The 16,690-nt window shown below is 38.6% G+C and overlaps 1 protein-coding gene across 1 annotated transcript in view; it reads left to right on the top strand.

Annotated features, from left to right (window-relative positions):
- The window catches only part of LOC134678951 (protein AF-10), a 42,781-nt gene that overhangs the window by 16,375 nt on the left and 9,716 nt on the right, over window positions 1-16,690 (top strand). The window contains exons 14-18 of the mRNA XM_063537707.1: window positions 155-233; window positions 11,476-11,538; window positions 13,294-13,403; window positions 15,219-15,370; window positions 16,370-16,471. Coding sequence (XP_063393777.1) covers window positions 155-233; window positions 11,476-11,538; window positions 13,294-13,403; window positions 15,219-15,370; window positions 16,370-16,471 — 506 coding nt within the window. The remainder of the gene's footprint in view (window positions 1-154; window positions 234-11,475; window positions 11,539-13,293; window positions 13,404-15,218; window positions 15,371-16,369; window positions 16,472-16,690) is intronic.

Genomic DNA, 16,690 nt, shown 5'->3' with positions numbered 1-16,690 from the left:
ATTTGTTACTTGTGGTACGCACATTTGTAATTACAAACTTGTAACTGGACACTTGTAAAATTGTAATTGTAAGTTTTGTGGGATAGGCCTCAGATAGTAAATTTGTATTGTAAGAAATAATTATTTAATAATAATAGTAAATCGTAAATTGCAGACATTTACCCAGTCCCATGCCTGGCCCCAGCGGCGCTAACCAGGCGGTGACCAACATAAGGTCCCCTTCCCATCCACAGGTCAGTCACAATGTTTTGCTTATATCCATACGTCGGACTCCAGCGGGCATTTTCGTGGCATGTCAAAATGATAGGTAAGGTTCGCAAATCAATCAATTCACTTTCGAGTATTTGTACTTAGTATTTGGTACCTAGTATTTATAATGTGACATTCCAAATATCATAGCAACTAACTGCGTTATGAAGTATGTCAGCTAATTATTTGTTTTTTAAGTGGCCACTTCAGTGGGCTATCAGTCATCACTTCAAAGACTATTTACACATTAAAGATTAATAAATGATAACGGGTAACTAATTTAATTAACTATGTTACAAATACTAGGTACATTATAATACTCGTAAGTAAATATTTTTTTGTAAACCTTACCTTGCCCTCAAACTGCCCCCTATAGTCCGACGTTTGCTTATATCATTTACGCACTTCTACGCTTTCTACGCTCGATCACCACTGGTTCTTCAGTAATTCGTATTGGTGGAACTAGCGGGAATGTTTGCTACTAGTTCTATCAAACACGACGCTGAATCGGTGAAGTCCCACGAGTTGTACTGAGTTTGATCTGTGTGTTCGATGGAAAACGAATCGTAAAAAAAACATTCATTCTACCGGTAGAACTAGTGGGACCAGACCCTCCGAATTCCATTAAATCCTTGAAAGTTCTTTATTAGCTATGTGTAATTGTGTAAAGTATATGGTAGGAGTAGTGAATTTGGTGCCACTGCACCATGTGCCATGAAAAACAGTGACATGTGAGTTAACCTATTAATGTGATTAAAACTGATATGCCCACTAGCACCTCTGTGCTGCACATAGCCAATAAAACTCATGATATTATATGGGCTGGAGATTTATCTACTCTCTTGAGCAGAGATTCAGTTTATTCAGTTGCTTAAGAAATGAATACTTTTATAATAATGAATTATAATTAAATTTTCAATGAGATTCTTTATTCTCCAATCTGTAGTTCCATCGATAATAAATATGTCTCACATACTCAATGTTTTCTTTACTTCGTTTAATGTGTAATCCTCGTCACTGAATGATTATGTATAGATGAAAGTATCGTGAATGCATGTGCAATTCAACTATTTAGTATTTGCCTATTTATTGTTACCGATGTTAATTTTATTTACATCTTAATCTTGTTTGCGGGAATATAAAAGCCTGACATGATTTTATTTGGCCCTCGCCACGTTGCGGATTTTCAGTAGTAGGTACTAATTTATTTTACTGGCAAGGAGTACTGTTTGACAACAGTCGTAGATATTCATCGAATGACACCGATTTAAACTAGGAAAAAAGGTTTGCAATTTTATACGAGTCTACCACAAAAATGTCAAAAAAGATTCCTAAAGATGCAAGAAAAAACACATTTAATACATTTAAAAAGAATTGGGTAGCACTTCAATAATCATTGTTTTTAATTTGGCAGTTGACATGACTAGTCTGACATTTTATTACCCTCATCATCATCGTCATCATCTTTCTCGCGTTATCCCGGCAGTTTGCCATGGCTCATGGGATCCTGGGGTCGGCTTGACAACTAATCCCAAGAATTATGTAGGCACTAGTTTTTACCTGGCCAAATAGCAGTTATTTTAATATTAAATCAAACATAGTTTTGGAGTATGAAAAATATATAATTCAAGATAGAATTTCATTTCATCATGCTATTTTCTTATTTCAGCTTTGCTTCTGTTTGCGCAGCTTTGTATTATCGTTACATGCTTAGGTATCTTCGGAAACAATAGCATGTATTTAACAATTATTTATGCTTAAAATATAATATAAGTATATTTTTACTCCAGCACTTGAATCTGTCAATTAAATGACTGACAGTGATATCTGAATCGGCTTCATTTGCGCCCTTCAGTGTCCAGTGGCGCCCTCATTTGGGGATTTGTATTTCTAATAAATCAATTAATTTATGTACATATAAATCAGTATATTACTATTGTAGTCCTACTGATTCCTCCACTTTTAGTCTTTGTCACATTTATTTTGCTTATTTTTGATTTATCACCTAAACAGAAAAATGTGGCCACCATATGCCGTTCTCTGAATTATGTACAAGTTCGTAAATAGGTAATTAGTTAAATCAAAAACATTAATTTAAAACAACGAATGTAAGTATTATAGATACTTCTTCGTACACTTCCAAGCTTTTGGCTCAAAGTTAGAGGTAATTACTTATCAGGAAAGTCTACAAACGACAAATCGATCATTTTATTTCGTGACCATACCTAGGTGTAAATATATTTAGTACAGGTGATAGGGTGTTTTACATGTCGCTGCTATGATGTACCTTTGCGGCGTATACAGGGTGAAATCTGGGTCGTGTAGCAAGAAAGAAAAATAAGACTTGCCACTTAATTAGCAACACAACACTGTAGATTAGAGTGCATTAATTTGTATTTTCTTTGCACATACAAAAATAAAATACAAAATAATTTCTTATTTAGGGTCATGGTCACCCTACAACTTGACAAGACAAACATCTAGAATCTTTCTAGAATCTCGAAAAGAAAGTAGTGGTAACTTACGATAATTAACTGATAACACTTATCTTCGGTTTTACATTCAGTGTAAAAGCAATTAAAAAGTTTAAAAATAATTTAAAGACTTTATTAAAATTATTTACAAGCACTGAGACGGAGACTCCACAAGCTTTTAACAAATACGATCACAACTTAAACATACTTCAGGAGCTGCTCAAAGTGTGATCCGTTTTGCTGTCGACACAATTCGGCTCGTCCTCTTAGGTTATCTTTTAATCTGCCGAGAGCAAAGTGATTCATTTTCACACTTTCAAATGCTCCAATATCTCGCTGACAAAGCTCTTCGATGGTACACCAATCTTTTGATTTCGCCCCAGAGAAAAAAATCCAAGGGCGTCAGGTTCTCGGTTCTCGTCTAACGGCATGCTTCTTAATATTGAAAAAACAAATATTATGCATTTTCAACTTCGTAAAACTGGTATATGTCCACTAGATATAGTCGTAAACAATGTAAAACTCCCCCAGGTCGAGAAAGCAAAATATCTGGGTTTTACTATAGACTCGGGACTAACCTGGACCCCCCATATAGATGTGGTCTCTGACAGGCTAGCGTCGGCGTGCTTCGCCCTTTCTAGACTCGCGCCATCTCTAACGCCTCAAAACCTCAGAATAGCATACTATGGGTACTTCCACTCAATTTTAACTCAAGGTGTAGAACTATGGGCTACTGCAGCTGAATGCAATAGACTATTTAGATTACAAAAACGTGCCCTTAGGATAATTTCAAAGAAACCCTATGATTATCCAGCACAGTCATTATTTATAGGACACAAAATACTTACGCTGCCATGTGTTTATATACTCACAGCCTGCAAATATGTAAGGTCTAATCTGGGGCTATATACAACGCGTGGGCAGAACCACGGTCGCAACACGCGCGGCGAGCACCTCCTGCTGGTCCCGCGCTGCCGACTGGCCAAGGCTCGGAAGCAAGGACCGGAAAACCCCTCTTTACGCTTAATCCTATCAATTCGGTAACCCAATCGTTTCGGTTACCTTATCATTCGGTAACCCTATCATACGGTTACCTGATTGTAATGGTAAGCTTATTGAAACGGTAACCCTAACATTGTTAAGGGTTTTCAACAGGTTTTCATTCAGTTATGGTAACCTTTATTATCCGTTGCTTATTGGTTTGCTACATTTTTAGTACATTATTGTCGAGGCTCGGAAACTACTTGCGGGCTGAGGATTCGTTTTAAACGGACGACGTATAATTTTATTATTACAGGACCGGAAGTATTTATTTTATTTATTTTATATATTATATATGTTATTTATTGTATTTATTTTATTTCTTATTTTATTTATTTTATTTCTTATTTTATTTATTTTATTCATTTTATTTTTTTATTCATTTTATTCATTTTATATATTCATTTTATTCATTTTATTCATTTTATTCATTTTATTCATTTTATTCATTTTATTTATTTTATTTAACTTATTACTTTATATATTTTATTTAAATTATTTATTTATTAACATTATTTATTTTAATTATTTTATTTATAATATAATAAGATTTAAAATAAGAACACACCACACGGGTAGGTATAAAGATAAGCAAAGGAACGGCAAAAAAACTTGTTTGTGCTGGAGGCTTCATAGATCGCCCATGCCAACCTCGGTTATTCAATAACAAGTTGAATTTAAGTGGGCGTAAAGATTGCAATCGTTTGAACTAGTCAAAAACCTTATAATGAGGTAACTGAATAGACTGGGTTTTTATTTCGGTTACCGGTAACAGAGGTTAACCGTATCTGATACGGTTACCGAATCAAAGTGTTACCTTATCATACGGTTACCGTTATGGTAGGGGTTTTTACAACCGCTTCTAAAATAACCCTATGAAAAACCCCGGTTAAGGTAACCGGTTCCTGTCCCTGCTCGGAAGTCACTCGGTGTCATGGGTGTAAAAATTTACAACACACTTCCGAAAGAGGTCATTAACTCAGCTAGTGAGGCAATATTTGTAAGTAAACTTAAGAAAATGTTAATTAGTTTAGCTTGTTATACAATAAGTGAATTTATGTTGAGAACTGCTGATGTCATTGTAACTAATAACTTAAATAAGTGATAACTATGTATATACAGGGTGATTCAGGAGACGTGAGCAGGACTAACACTGCGCATTTCGTAAATTATAAGCAACTGTTTCGTATCAGTATTAGTGAGGATAACGTTAATTTTCTAGTCGTGTTGAAAAAACAAGTTATTAATTTATTTACGACATGCATGGTCACCCTAAAATTAGAATACTAAACTACCGATATTCTGTGTCAAATTGAATGTCATCACGGTCTGGTTACTTTTGAAAAGTCGTATGTCACTCAAGTTTGACAGTTTATTTTCTTCGTAATCAGAATGAAACGAATGAAATGTAATGTTGTCATTACGGTTAAAGAGGTTTTATATTTATTAATTACGTCTTGTAGGGTGACCATGATTGTAGAAAATTCAATTTGCCCTCACCAAAAAGTTAAATAATAGGAAAAAGTGTGGTTGTTTCACCTAAATACGACAGTGATCGATCAATTATCAGTTACTGAGTATGCAGGATTAGTCCTGCTCACGTCTCATGAATCATCCTGTATTCTGCTGTGTGACGTGTAAAATTATTTATAATTTTATCAATAAATATCTCAATCTCTCAATCTCAATCTCTCAGTCGGGACTACGAGGAGGCCTTGCCACGGGTCCGCCGCCGCCTCGGCCAATCCAACGTCCCGGGGAACTGTTCATCGAGGTAATTGCGTACTCGGTGTTCAAAATGAGCCGGAGCACCATCGTGTTGATAGTGTAGGTTATGCAAGTAATGTTCCGGCACTTCTCGCAGTAATTCAGGCACCACTTTTCTCAACATATCAATCGATAACGTTGGTGAAATAAATCCCGAGCAGTGGTAGCACGACGTGCTTGGTAATAAAACATTACCATGTCAGACCGCTCAACATTTGAAAACGGATATGCCGCGGGCATCTTTCTGCTTAATTATCTTTAAAATTACCAGAATTAATGAACTCAATGTACAATCTTTGAATGATTTTATTTATTTTAAAGTTTTGACTTTGTCATAACAGTGACGGTTGACATTTCTTACTCATCTAATCAGTTGTTTATTAAATAGGTTTTAACAGTAATTGTAAGGTAACCATAATTTGTGTTTTTAACTGGGATACTTAAATTGTTGATTAATTAATGAATAGCTGCAATTATTTAAAAATTAACTTTATACCTAACATCGTGTTAATTTACCGAGTTAAGTACAATAGGTTTGAATCACGACCCAGATTTCGCCCTGTATAGCTAACTCGTACAATTAATTTAGGTACGATTAAAATATAAGTTCCAAACTGAAAGATTCAAATAAATATAAACACATGTCAATCCTCCTCACATAATACATGTAACTACTATGTAACTGAACGAAAAGCAATTACTCAAACCCGTTAATGTTAAAAAAAAAGATAATAAGAATAGTTAATTCAAGTAGGCATATTACAATCGCGAAAAAAATTGACTCTCCCTTAGGAAATATCAACATCAGACCAACAAAATGTATTTCATCCAATTTTTTTTTCTGCGTTTTCGGGGTTGGTCACACAGTAAAAGTTGCTGAGTATGACCTAAACATTAACGGGTGTGAGTAATTGCTTTTCGTTCAGCTACATACTATATACCTACAACTAGTAATAAAAAAAAAAAAATAATAATAATTTATTTCAGACTTTAGGTCCATTGGGGTTAGTATCATTATTACTAAACTTAAAATTAGGGTTAACATCATATAAAACTAAAGAATACATTAAAATTTAAAAATAAAACAAAACTAACTTAACCTATGACCCGGTATATACGGAACTGGCGCATGCAGACCGAGCCAGTGCCTCATTAGGGGGCTGTCCCACGTTTCTGAGACAATGCCCAGGATTCTATTGGGGCTGTCCCGTATCCTGCTCAGGGTTGAAGCACACCTCTTTCGCATGATGGCATGGAATCCATCTATTCCGGCATTGGCAAACATCCCCGAGGCGCTACAGTAACGAGGCAACCCCATCAGAACCCTGAAAGCATTGTTATATTGTACGCGTAGAGCGTTGTAAGCCTTCTGCGTGTAGTTGGCCCATAGGCTGCAGGTGTAAAAAGATTGGCAATATGCTGTGAACAGCGTCGCCTTGACTTGTTTCGTACACCGTGCAAACCTACGCGCCAACATGTTGCATCTGACTGACAACGCTCTACGCTCACGTTCCATATCCATGGTATCACTCAGATCTTCCGTGACCCAGTGACCCAGATACTTAAATTTGACGACTTTATTTAGAGGAGTCCCGCATAGTTTTAGGTGTGGTACGTCAGGATAATATTTGGAGCCAGCCTTAAACACAAGCCACTCACTCTTCTTTACGTTGTATCTGAGTCCATGGGTCGTAATAAGAACGTGCAATGTCAGTTTAATACATATTCAATTACCTACGAGATTGATTTACTCTCGTATCTTTCGATTTTATTTATCAGTTTAGGTGTTAGCTGCTGTCTTAAAATATGTCTTAAGTATAATTCTCCGGGCCTGTTTTTAAAAACACTCTATTTAGTTTCCTTTTGTAACTTCAGCCCTTGAATTTTAAGACCCCTTATTATGTACCTGTTGTACAAAATACTATTTTTGAATGCCGCATATTACAACTTTAAAAATAATTTTGTTAGAAGATCACTTACAAAAGTCGTTTGACTAAAGCTGGCGTGAAATGATCGAAGAAGTTACTACCGGTTGATTTGTCAGGACATCATTCAAATAATATTTAATAGAAATCATTTCATGCACACCAGCATTGGTAAACTCGGTATGATATTTTCGACTTTAGGTGGGATATTCCGATTTTTTTATTGTTTTGTTTATTACAATATATTTTACGATATTCTTAGGCAAGAATGTAGGGCTAGATCCTAGATAAATATTTACCTCCTCAGTCTACGCTTACGCTTCCGTTGTTCGTTACTCTGTTATCATTTTTAGGTCAAGCCTCTTTTACCGACGTGGAATCGCTTAAGGTCGGAAAGTGAAATCGTAAGGTCGAAAGTTCGTGTCCAACAACGAGATCCTAGTCTTGTTGTCAACGATTGTGCTTCGTGTCAAATTCCAGGTTGCATTGATACGTTGTCAGCGACGTTACAATGCAACTGGCTGAACCCGTTCCATGATGGGGTCAGCCGTCGAAGAAGTGTCTTGACAGTAGTGATTAGAGCCGTCGATATCCAAATGACTCCAATCGCGTCAGTAGCGTAGCGGCTAAAGCCGATTCCATGTCGCTAAGTGTGGTGAGGCCTAAGAGTTTAGTTGAATGCTAGCACGTTGGTACGGCTAATGATGGCGTGGGTTGTGTAGGGCGTGAAAAGCGAGCGCGACGGGCCGGCGTCCCTGCTCGTATCGGTGCCTTTGCCGTCCACCAGCCACGGACTCAACCTCAGCGCCCAAGCACAGGTTATTTTCGAGACCACCACCACAGCCCTTATTTAATCGAAACGAATTGTACATGTCTAAAAAAGAAAAAAATAAGTAAAAAAATTACACACGTTTTTATTAGGGTTTCGTATTTTGTTTGCCCAAAATGAGGAACTCTTCATACTTGCCATTTATTTTTTCTAAATCTGACGAAAAAATTGACTACAAAATAGAAATCTGCCCATTTATGACTTCTATACCTACCGTGAAATCATAACCATTTCATTATGCCTTAATTTGAATACTAGCCTCTGGTAGTATCTTCTTAAAATATTCTAATATCTTCAATGGTATCCAATTTAAAAAAAATGTTTAACGCAAAAAGCAGATAAATATTCGATTATACTGTAACGATCGATTAATCGGCCCATGTTGAGCCGTGGGTTGAACGTTTGTAGGATTACCACTCTCATCCCGATCGACACTGATATACCTACATAGGGCAGCGCATTCAATGGGGACTAACCTGAAAATCTTGTTTACTGTTGTTATGTGGTAAATGCAACTGAATTATGTGTGTATTTTAATCGTTCGCCTCCCCTGTTGAATCACATCACATGTTATTGATAACTGTGGCTAACAAGTTCACAAAGGGTCGATTTATGTTTTCATTGGTTCGTTTCACATTAAAAAACGGTTGTGTGGTCCCGAGTGAACAGATCTTTTGCTATAACGTGCCATTTGGTTTATAATGTTAAATATGTACTTGTTGCACATGAAATAGTCAGTTCTCTCGCGTTATGGTGCCTGTTATAAGAGATCTGTTGACTGCTTAACTTTTAGCTGTATCTAGGAATACTAACCGCCTTGCCTTCATGTTGCGTAACTAAAGCATTGATTCTGCATGTTCTCTTCGTCGAGAGAATTCCTGAAGATGCTTGGCTTGCGCTACTCATGAATACATTAACAATGTAATATGCTCGCGGTTTAGGTAGGCCTACTGCTCAAACGGATAGTATTCAACTTGGCTTATCAAACTTATTTAACTTTTATTTTAATACAGTAAAATTATACATTTTGCGTTTGCGTCAAATCCGGCAGTTCTGATTTTTTGTAGGCTTGTTTATGATGTTGGCCCAATGAATATTCCAAGTTTGTGACCTCGAGCGCCGAACGCAACTTTGTCAAAAATCGAATAAACGGCAATTTTTTTTTACTTTTGGGCGATTATAACCCTAAAGTACTAGTTTTGATAGTAACTTCCTTAGGGCGTTTTTAAAGTAGACTAAATTTGCTACAATAAGACACTAGAATTGTCTCTGTACATCTAATATTTTCCGAGGTAAAGCCTTTCAAAATTTTATAATTATACATCAGTTCTTAGCTATAATATAAGGGTTAGGTAGGTAATTTATATGAAATTCATCACTTCTGTTCTACAAAATATTTATATTCCATAAAAAAATGTATGAGTGCGTATTTTCAAAAAAAAATTTTCTTTTTGAAAATAAGTTAGCGTAGTTATAAAAAGTTGCGTTCGGCGCTCGAAGTCACAAACTTGGATTATTCATTGGGCCAACATCATAAACAAGCCTGCAAAAAATCAGAACTACCAAATTTGACGCAAAATAGCCAGGTTACAAAATTCGACAAAGTTACTGGATTATTTGTATGGGTTGAAAAAAGGAAATAAGGTATAACTGTCATGCACATAAAAATGAGAAAGTATTCAAATTTTGGTGAAAAACACACATTTTGGTGAAGCTAGAAGTATACACAGGCACTTTACAAACGTCTGGTTATTTTTTCAGTCTTAATACCAAGATGCTATATGGTTAATGAGGGCACGTGCCCCTAGAAATATGAAAATACATATAAATATACCAAACTAATACTAATAAAGGACAGAAACTCGGTATTATTTTCATATACACCAATACCAGTATTCAATACCGGGATCTCGCTTGTTAAAATATGTACCTACATACATACCGCAAGATATCAAACATACATTGCGAATTTAGGGTGATGTTGTGGTTTTATTATATACAGTGTGACAGTTATTGACAGGCTTATATATATATATGTGACAGTTATTGACAGGCTTTAGGGCGATGTCTTGTTTAAGATCGATCTTTTTATCTAGAGTCTGTGCGGAAAGAGAAGAGTCGTGGATTCTATGGGGCCCAATACATTCCACGACTCTTCTCTTTCCGCACAGACTCTATAAGTTACGTAGGCTGCCCTGAAAGATTCGGGAATTCAATATTAAATTGAGTTTTAAACCTTACACATGCCGAACGCGGAACCACGTTAGTAGGTATAGAGCTCTAGGAACTTAATTTTAGTAAGTATTTAATCCTTATTAATTGGATTCGGGTTTCAGCATATTAAAGGTTAAAAATTAATTAAATTTCAATACTTACTGCACGCATCCACGGTCCGGCATTTGAGAGGCTCTAAGGGGGTCTATGAAGATGAGCCCAAGACCCGTCAAAATTTGTATGTTTGTCAATATTTGTAGCAGCATGTATCTGTCAAGATGTTAAAGGCCTGAATGAAAATGAAAAGCCAAAAAGATTGTGAGCACGTTTGCCTCGAAATCGGGTCGCGTGATGACCAGGTGTCATCTCCCATATAATTTATAAACTTAAAACGCCAAATCTCGCTAAATTGTATTGAGATGACATCTGTCAGCGTGCCCTTCTTGTTTGAGAATTACTGTAATCTGTGAAAAATCACCCTAATCGACGTATCATCCTTCACCACGATAATGACGGGCCTCACACGACTTTGAAAACAAAATGGATCATCCTCCATACAGCCCTGATAACTTTATTTAATATTAGTCAGCGTTTTCAGACGCAGAAATTTGATTTGTAACGTTTTACGGTTAGTATTTACCTGGCGTTGGTGTGGTGAGAAGAAATTTAATGTTTCACTCGGTAGCAAATTTTACTTTTTCACTCGGGCCGTGTGACCGTGAAACCCTTGCACTTTTTTAAATCTATCTCTTCGATATCATAACCATCAAGATTAGCACAAGAGGATAAACAACAATTTATCCCTTGTAAAACAAAAATAATTATTATTCCATTTAAAAGATTTTTTCTGTTCCCGAAACTTTCAGTTTGCCCTTCGTGATGATTATATATTTTTGTAGTTTCGATGTTTGTTGCTAACAACTTCTTTTAATAATTACCTACCTGTATTAAACATTTCAATTTATATTCAATAAAGGTAACAGCACCACCAGAGATGTCGGCACCTTCGCCTCATATATTCCATCAACCCCAAAAACAGGCAAGTATTAATATAAATATACCTCACCTAATTTATCATCATTCCCTTGCCCTTGTCCCATTCACTTGGGGTCGGCGCAGCATGTCTTTCTCTTCCACACCTCTCTGTCGCCCGTCATTTCATCATTCACTTGTGTTCGTTTCATTTCATCTCTCACGCAGCCCATCCACCTTTTCCTCGGTTTTGCATTCCTCGTACTTCCTTCCACATTCATTCGTAATAGCATTCTCTTCACATGACATTCGTCCCTCCGCATCACTTGCCCGTACCACGCTAGGCGACCTCACCTCACCTCCCTAATTTAAAAATATAAATTAAATATAAGGGTACCTATGGCTAAAAGAACACATTCAGTGAAAAATTCCATGGTATCTACAAAACAGCCCCCTTTTAAATCTGCCCAAGAGCATGGTGACGCCCTTGAGTCTGCTCATTGTGACGGAGTCGGTCCAATACGGAACCCTACACTGAAAGAAATAAAACATTGCACGGGTGAACATGAACAACACGCACCCACTATCCCTACAACTCCCACTATCTCCAATGGATTTATAAGCTTCTTGGGCTTACTATTGTGACTTATTAGTCAAACAGCTATATTTGTTGTTAGATTTTATAGCACAACAAAATAATTGATCTCAAAGATAATAAAAAAAATTCTACCTATCCGCAAAAAAATATAAACTTATAAAAAGTTATAAACAATTAAAATCAAACGTGTCAATTGTCGGTAAATATTAATAGGTACCTAGTTTCAAAATATAACAGATACAAATGTTATTAATTAAGTATCAACTATCATATTTACTCGAATAATACACTAATTAGTGTAACGAATGGTTTTCCTGGTATTTTCCGTGAACGTGTCACTTTGTAAAACAACACGTAACTTAAATGTTTGCAGAATAGATAATTCCTTGAAAAGTACCTTATAATCGGCATTTAGTACCTGCTCCCCCAACCCCTCGGCTACCTGCGCGGGCTGCGCCCTGCGCGCACGCCGCCGCGCCGCGCCGCGCGCCGCCATGTGACCGCCAGGCGCGCCATTCAGTCGTGCGACGATGCCTCTGCCGATGCCGGCCCACATCTGCTATCGTTCCCTTCGCGGTGGGATATCACACTTGCGCGTTCACTGTGACATATAGGCTAACCTTGTGTTTGTTATCACTCAATTTGTGTGCTTCCCGAATACAAAATCACAATGTCTGGTGTTAGTGTACGTGCTAAATTGCCTACTTCTGAATATTAAGAATGGTAAGCGTTTAAAGTTTAATCTCGACGAATAATAATCCAATAAATTAGATTGGAACAATTTAAGCCCACTGACCGGGAAATGTTGTGCTTCAATAAATTAAACCCAATAAAAATAATTTTGACTGAAAATATGGGCAAAGCTGCGATGTACAATTTTAGAAAAAATAATTATAAATACTACGTACTACATTCAGCCGTTAATTATACTTAGCCGGGATGACACAGCATGCATTGTATTTATTCCATTCCGCCGTTAAAACTTGGAAGGTTTCATACGCTGATAATCGTTTGTTTCTGTAGTTACAGTCACCTGCAATAATATGTTACTCTTCGGGGGCCGCAAAAATATCTGACACTGTCTTATTTGTAGAGCTATAAGAGCGTCACATATTTTTGCGGCCTTCGAAGAATAACATATTATTGCAGGTGACTGTACACATTGATTAGCTCTGAGGAGGAATGATTGTCAAGGAAAGGCGGTAAAGTAGTTGTATGTTTCAGACCGCCATGGAGCCGGGGATGAGCCACTCGCCGCACGGAGTCCCGGCGCGCAGCAGCTGGGGCGGCCTCAGCGTCGCCTACGAGATGCAGCAGGACCCCACCAAATCCAGGTTGATTATAATGAAACATTAATAACATGACACTATCACAGATAAGACATTTGGTGTAACAAAACAGTTTATCTTAATGCAGGCCATTATTTGAGGATATTGAAAGCATCATAGAAGGTTTATGATATGTGTGTAGATTAACTTCAATATTTTACTAGTTTTACGGCAAAGATATTTGCCTGCTCATTGCGATGTATGTATCTTAGCACAAATAGTGTTCATAAGTTGCATTTCGTACCATTGACTGCACAATGATATCCTTAATTTTATTTTGTAAGTTATTTTGCACGCATGATATGTCTATGTAAGCAAATATCGCTTATAATTTCTCTAAAGCTTAGCGACGTCCTAGCTCTGCTACTATTAATTCTGACTGTACCGAAGAGATAAAACCATGCTTCAAATTTCTACTAACATTTTCTAATTGCTTTATCAAAATGTATAGGTACTGTAGAGATGTACGATTATCTATTTTTAACTTGCAAGTACATATACCCTAGGTATGGGCACTAGAGTTGAAGTCATGCACACAACAACAATATCAATCCCATATACATATTGACAGGGAGTTTTTGAAATTAATATGTATAATTTTTTTCGTACCGATAGCAAGTTAACAGCTAACTGCAAGCTGGAGCAAAAAGTTTATAGTGCGCTTGAAGTCGCTCATCTTCTAGTTTATCACTAATTCATTAAATACTGTTTTTACGATTTACCTTCTCTTTGTAGCTGTGTGTGTAATCATTCACCTCAGAGAATGATAATTTGGAGTAAACCATTTACTATTGTACTTATCTGCTAAGTCTCTAAAAGCTGTCAACAAAACTTATTGCCTTTGGTGCACCATATAACAAAAACTGGTTTTCCACTATGTCACATAATATATCTTTCCTGCTTTTCCTGTTCTTAAAGGAAACAGAAGTACAAATGTACCAAACCAGCATGTCATTACCATACCTAAATGTATAAGGAATAATGTGTTCGTCCAGCGTGAGCTGCCTGCCCGGGTCCAGTAAGGAGGGCGGGCTGGCGGTGGCGGGCATGGCCGGCATGCCGCCCGTCACGGTGCGGAACAAGAAGCGCGCCGCCATGGCCTCCTCCGTCGTCACCATGGCCAGCAACCCCACCACATCCACTATACGTAAGTACTTAACACTTGTACCCTAGCATTGCCAATAATGTGTACGTCCAGCGTGAGCTGCCTGCCCGGGTCCAGTAAGGAGGGCGGGCTGGCGGTGGCGGGCATGGCCGGCATGCCGCCCGTCACGGTGCGCAACAAGAAGCACGCCGCCATGGCCTCCTCCGTCGTCACCATGGCCAGCAACCCCACCACATCCACTATACGTAAGTACTTAACACTTGTACCCTAGTCCCTAGCATTGCCAATAATGTGTACGTCCAGCGTGAGCTGCCTGCCCGGGTCCAGTAAGGAGGGCGGGCTGGCGGTGGCGGGCATGGCCGGCATGCCGCCCGTCACGGTGCGCAACAAGAAGCGCGCCGCCATGGCCTCCTCCGTCGTCACCATGGCCAGCAACCCCACCACATCCACTATACGTAAGTACTTAACACTTGTACCCTAGCATTGCCAATAATGTGTATGTCCAGCGTGAGCTGCCTGCCCGGGTCCAGTAAGGAGGGCGGGCTGGCGGTGGCGGGCATGGCCGGCATGCCGCCCGTCACGGTGCGCAACAAGAAGCGCGCCGCCATGGCCTCCTCCGTCGTCACCATGGCCAGCAACCCCACTACATCCACTATACGTAAGTACTTAACACTTGTACCCTAGTCCCTAGCATTGCCAATAATGTGTACGTCCAGCGTGAGCTGCCTGCCCGGGACCAGTAAGGAGGGCGGGCTGGCGGTGGCGGGCATGGCCGGCATGCCGCCCGTCACGGTGCGCAACAAGAAGCGCGCCGCCATGGCCTCCTCCGTCGTCACCATGGCCAGCAACCCCACCACATCCACTATACGTAAGTACTTAACACTTGTACCCTAGCATTGCCAATAATGTGTACGTCCAGCTTGAGCTGCCTGCCCGGGTCCAGTAAGGAGGGCGGGCTGGTGGTGGCGGGCATGGCCGGCATGCCGCCCGTCACGGTGCGCAACAAGAAGCGCGCCGCCATGGCCTCCTCCGTCGTCACCATGGCTAGCAACCCCACTACATCCACTATACGTAAGTACTTAACACTTGTACCCTAGCATTGCCAATATTTACAATATAATACAAATACATATTCTTTATTGCACACTTCAATAAAAGAAAACAGAAATACAAGCAGACGTAAAAAGAGGCAGTCTTATCGCTAAACAGCGATCTCTTTGGGTAGCGGAAATTAATAAATTTACATATTTACGGTGGTATTCTTTACGCACACTCATGGAATTTGGGGTTGTACGAGTAGAGTAGAGTAGTAGTCGCGGCTTTCAAGTTCAGTCGTCAGTGTCTTTATGACGATATAAATCAAATTCCTTGATTGTGCCTGCCACTAAAATCTAACATCAATGTACCTAAAAACAGCGCTACTGAACTTTTTTCGTCATCGTACTGGCTACTTTCCCAACATACACTTCTAGAGTCAGCCTATGCACACTTATTATAATAGGTATATTTTGTTTATGATTATAGTAGTGTTGCCATAGTTATTTTATTTGCCTGTCTGCGTAAAAATGAATTAATTCCATGTCCATGTCCGCAAGGCGACTAACATATTGAAACTCGTATTTCGTTGAATAATATTATTTATTAATTAAAATAACAACGAAATCCCGCAAACCCTTTATTTTAACTGTTTGTTTGCAGGAATCCTTAAGCTAAGCATAACATTATATTATGTCAGCATAGTAACATAGACAAATATAAACCTCATCACGTGGTAATTAAACTCGGGAAAGTTACCATGGACTGCCAAATAGTAGGCAGGTAATTAACAAGCAGACGTAACAACCGCAATGGTTTGTAATATCCGCAGAGTCGGCGGCACAGAGCCTGGCCAGCATCCGCCGGCAGCCGCAGCCCACACCACCGCCTATCTACCAGGAGACCATAAAGGACTCTCCGCCGAGCTCTCCCAGTAAGTTGTTTAGCTATTTAGAGTATTTAGACAATACTGTCGTGACTATTCCTAAAGACTAGACTCAAACTTGTATACATGAAAAAAAATTTAAACTTTTGGCTCTGTGAGATGTAGACCCCGAGAAGCGTGACGACGGCTACGCCATAAAAAAAATCCAAAACCTGAATCATCAATAAAATTCTATTTAGTTATCTTTGTTATATAGTGGTACATAAA

Source organism: Cydia fagiglandana, chromosome Z (assembly GCF_963556715.1).
Source record: "Cydia fagiglandana chromosome Z, ilCydFagi1.1, whole genome shotgun sequence".
NCBI lineage: Eukaryota > Metazoa > Arthropoda > Insecta > Lepidoptera > Tortricidae > Cydia > Cydia fagiglandana.
This window is presented reverse-complemented; position numbering and strand designations above follow the sequence as displayed.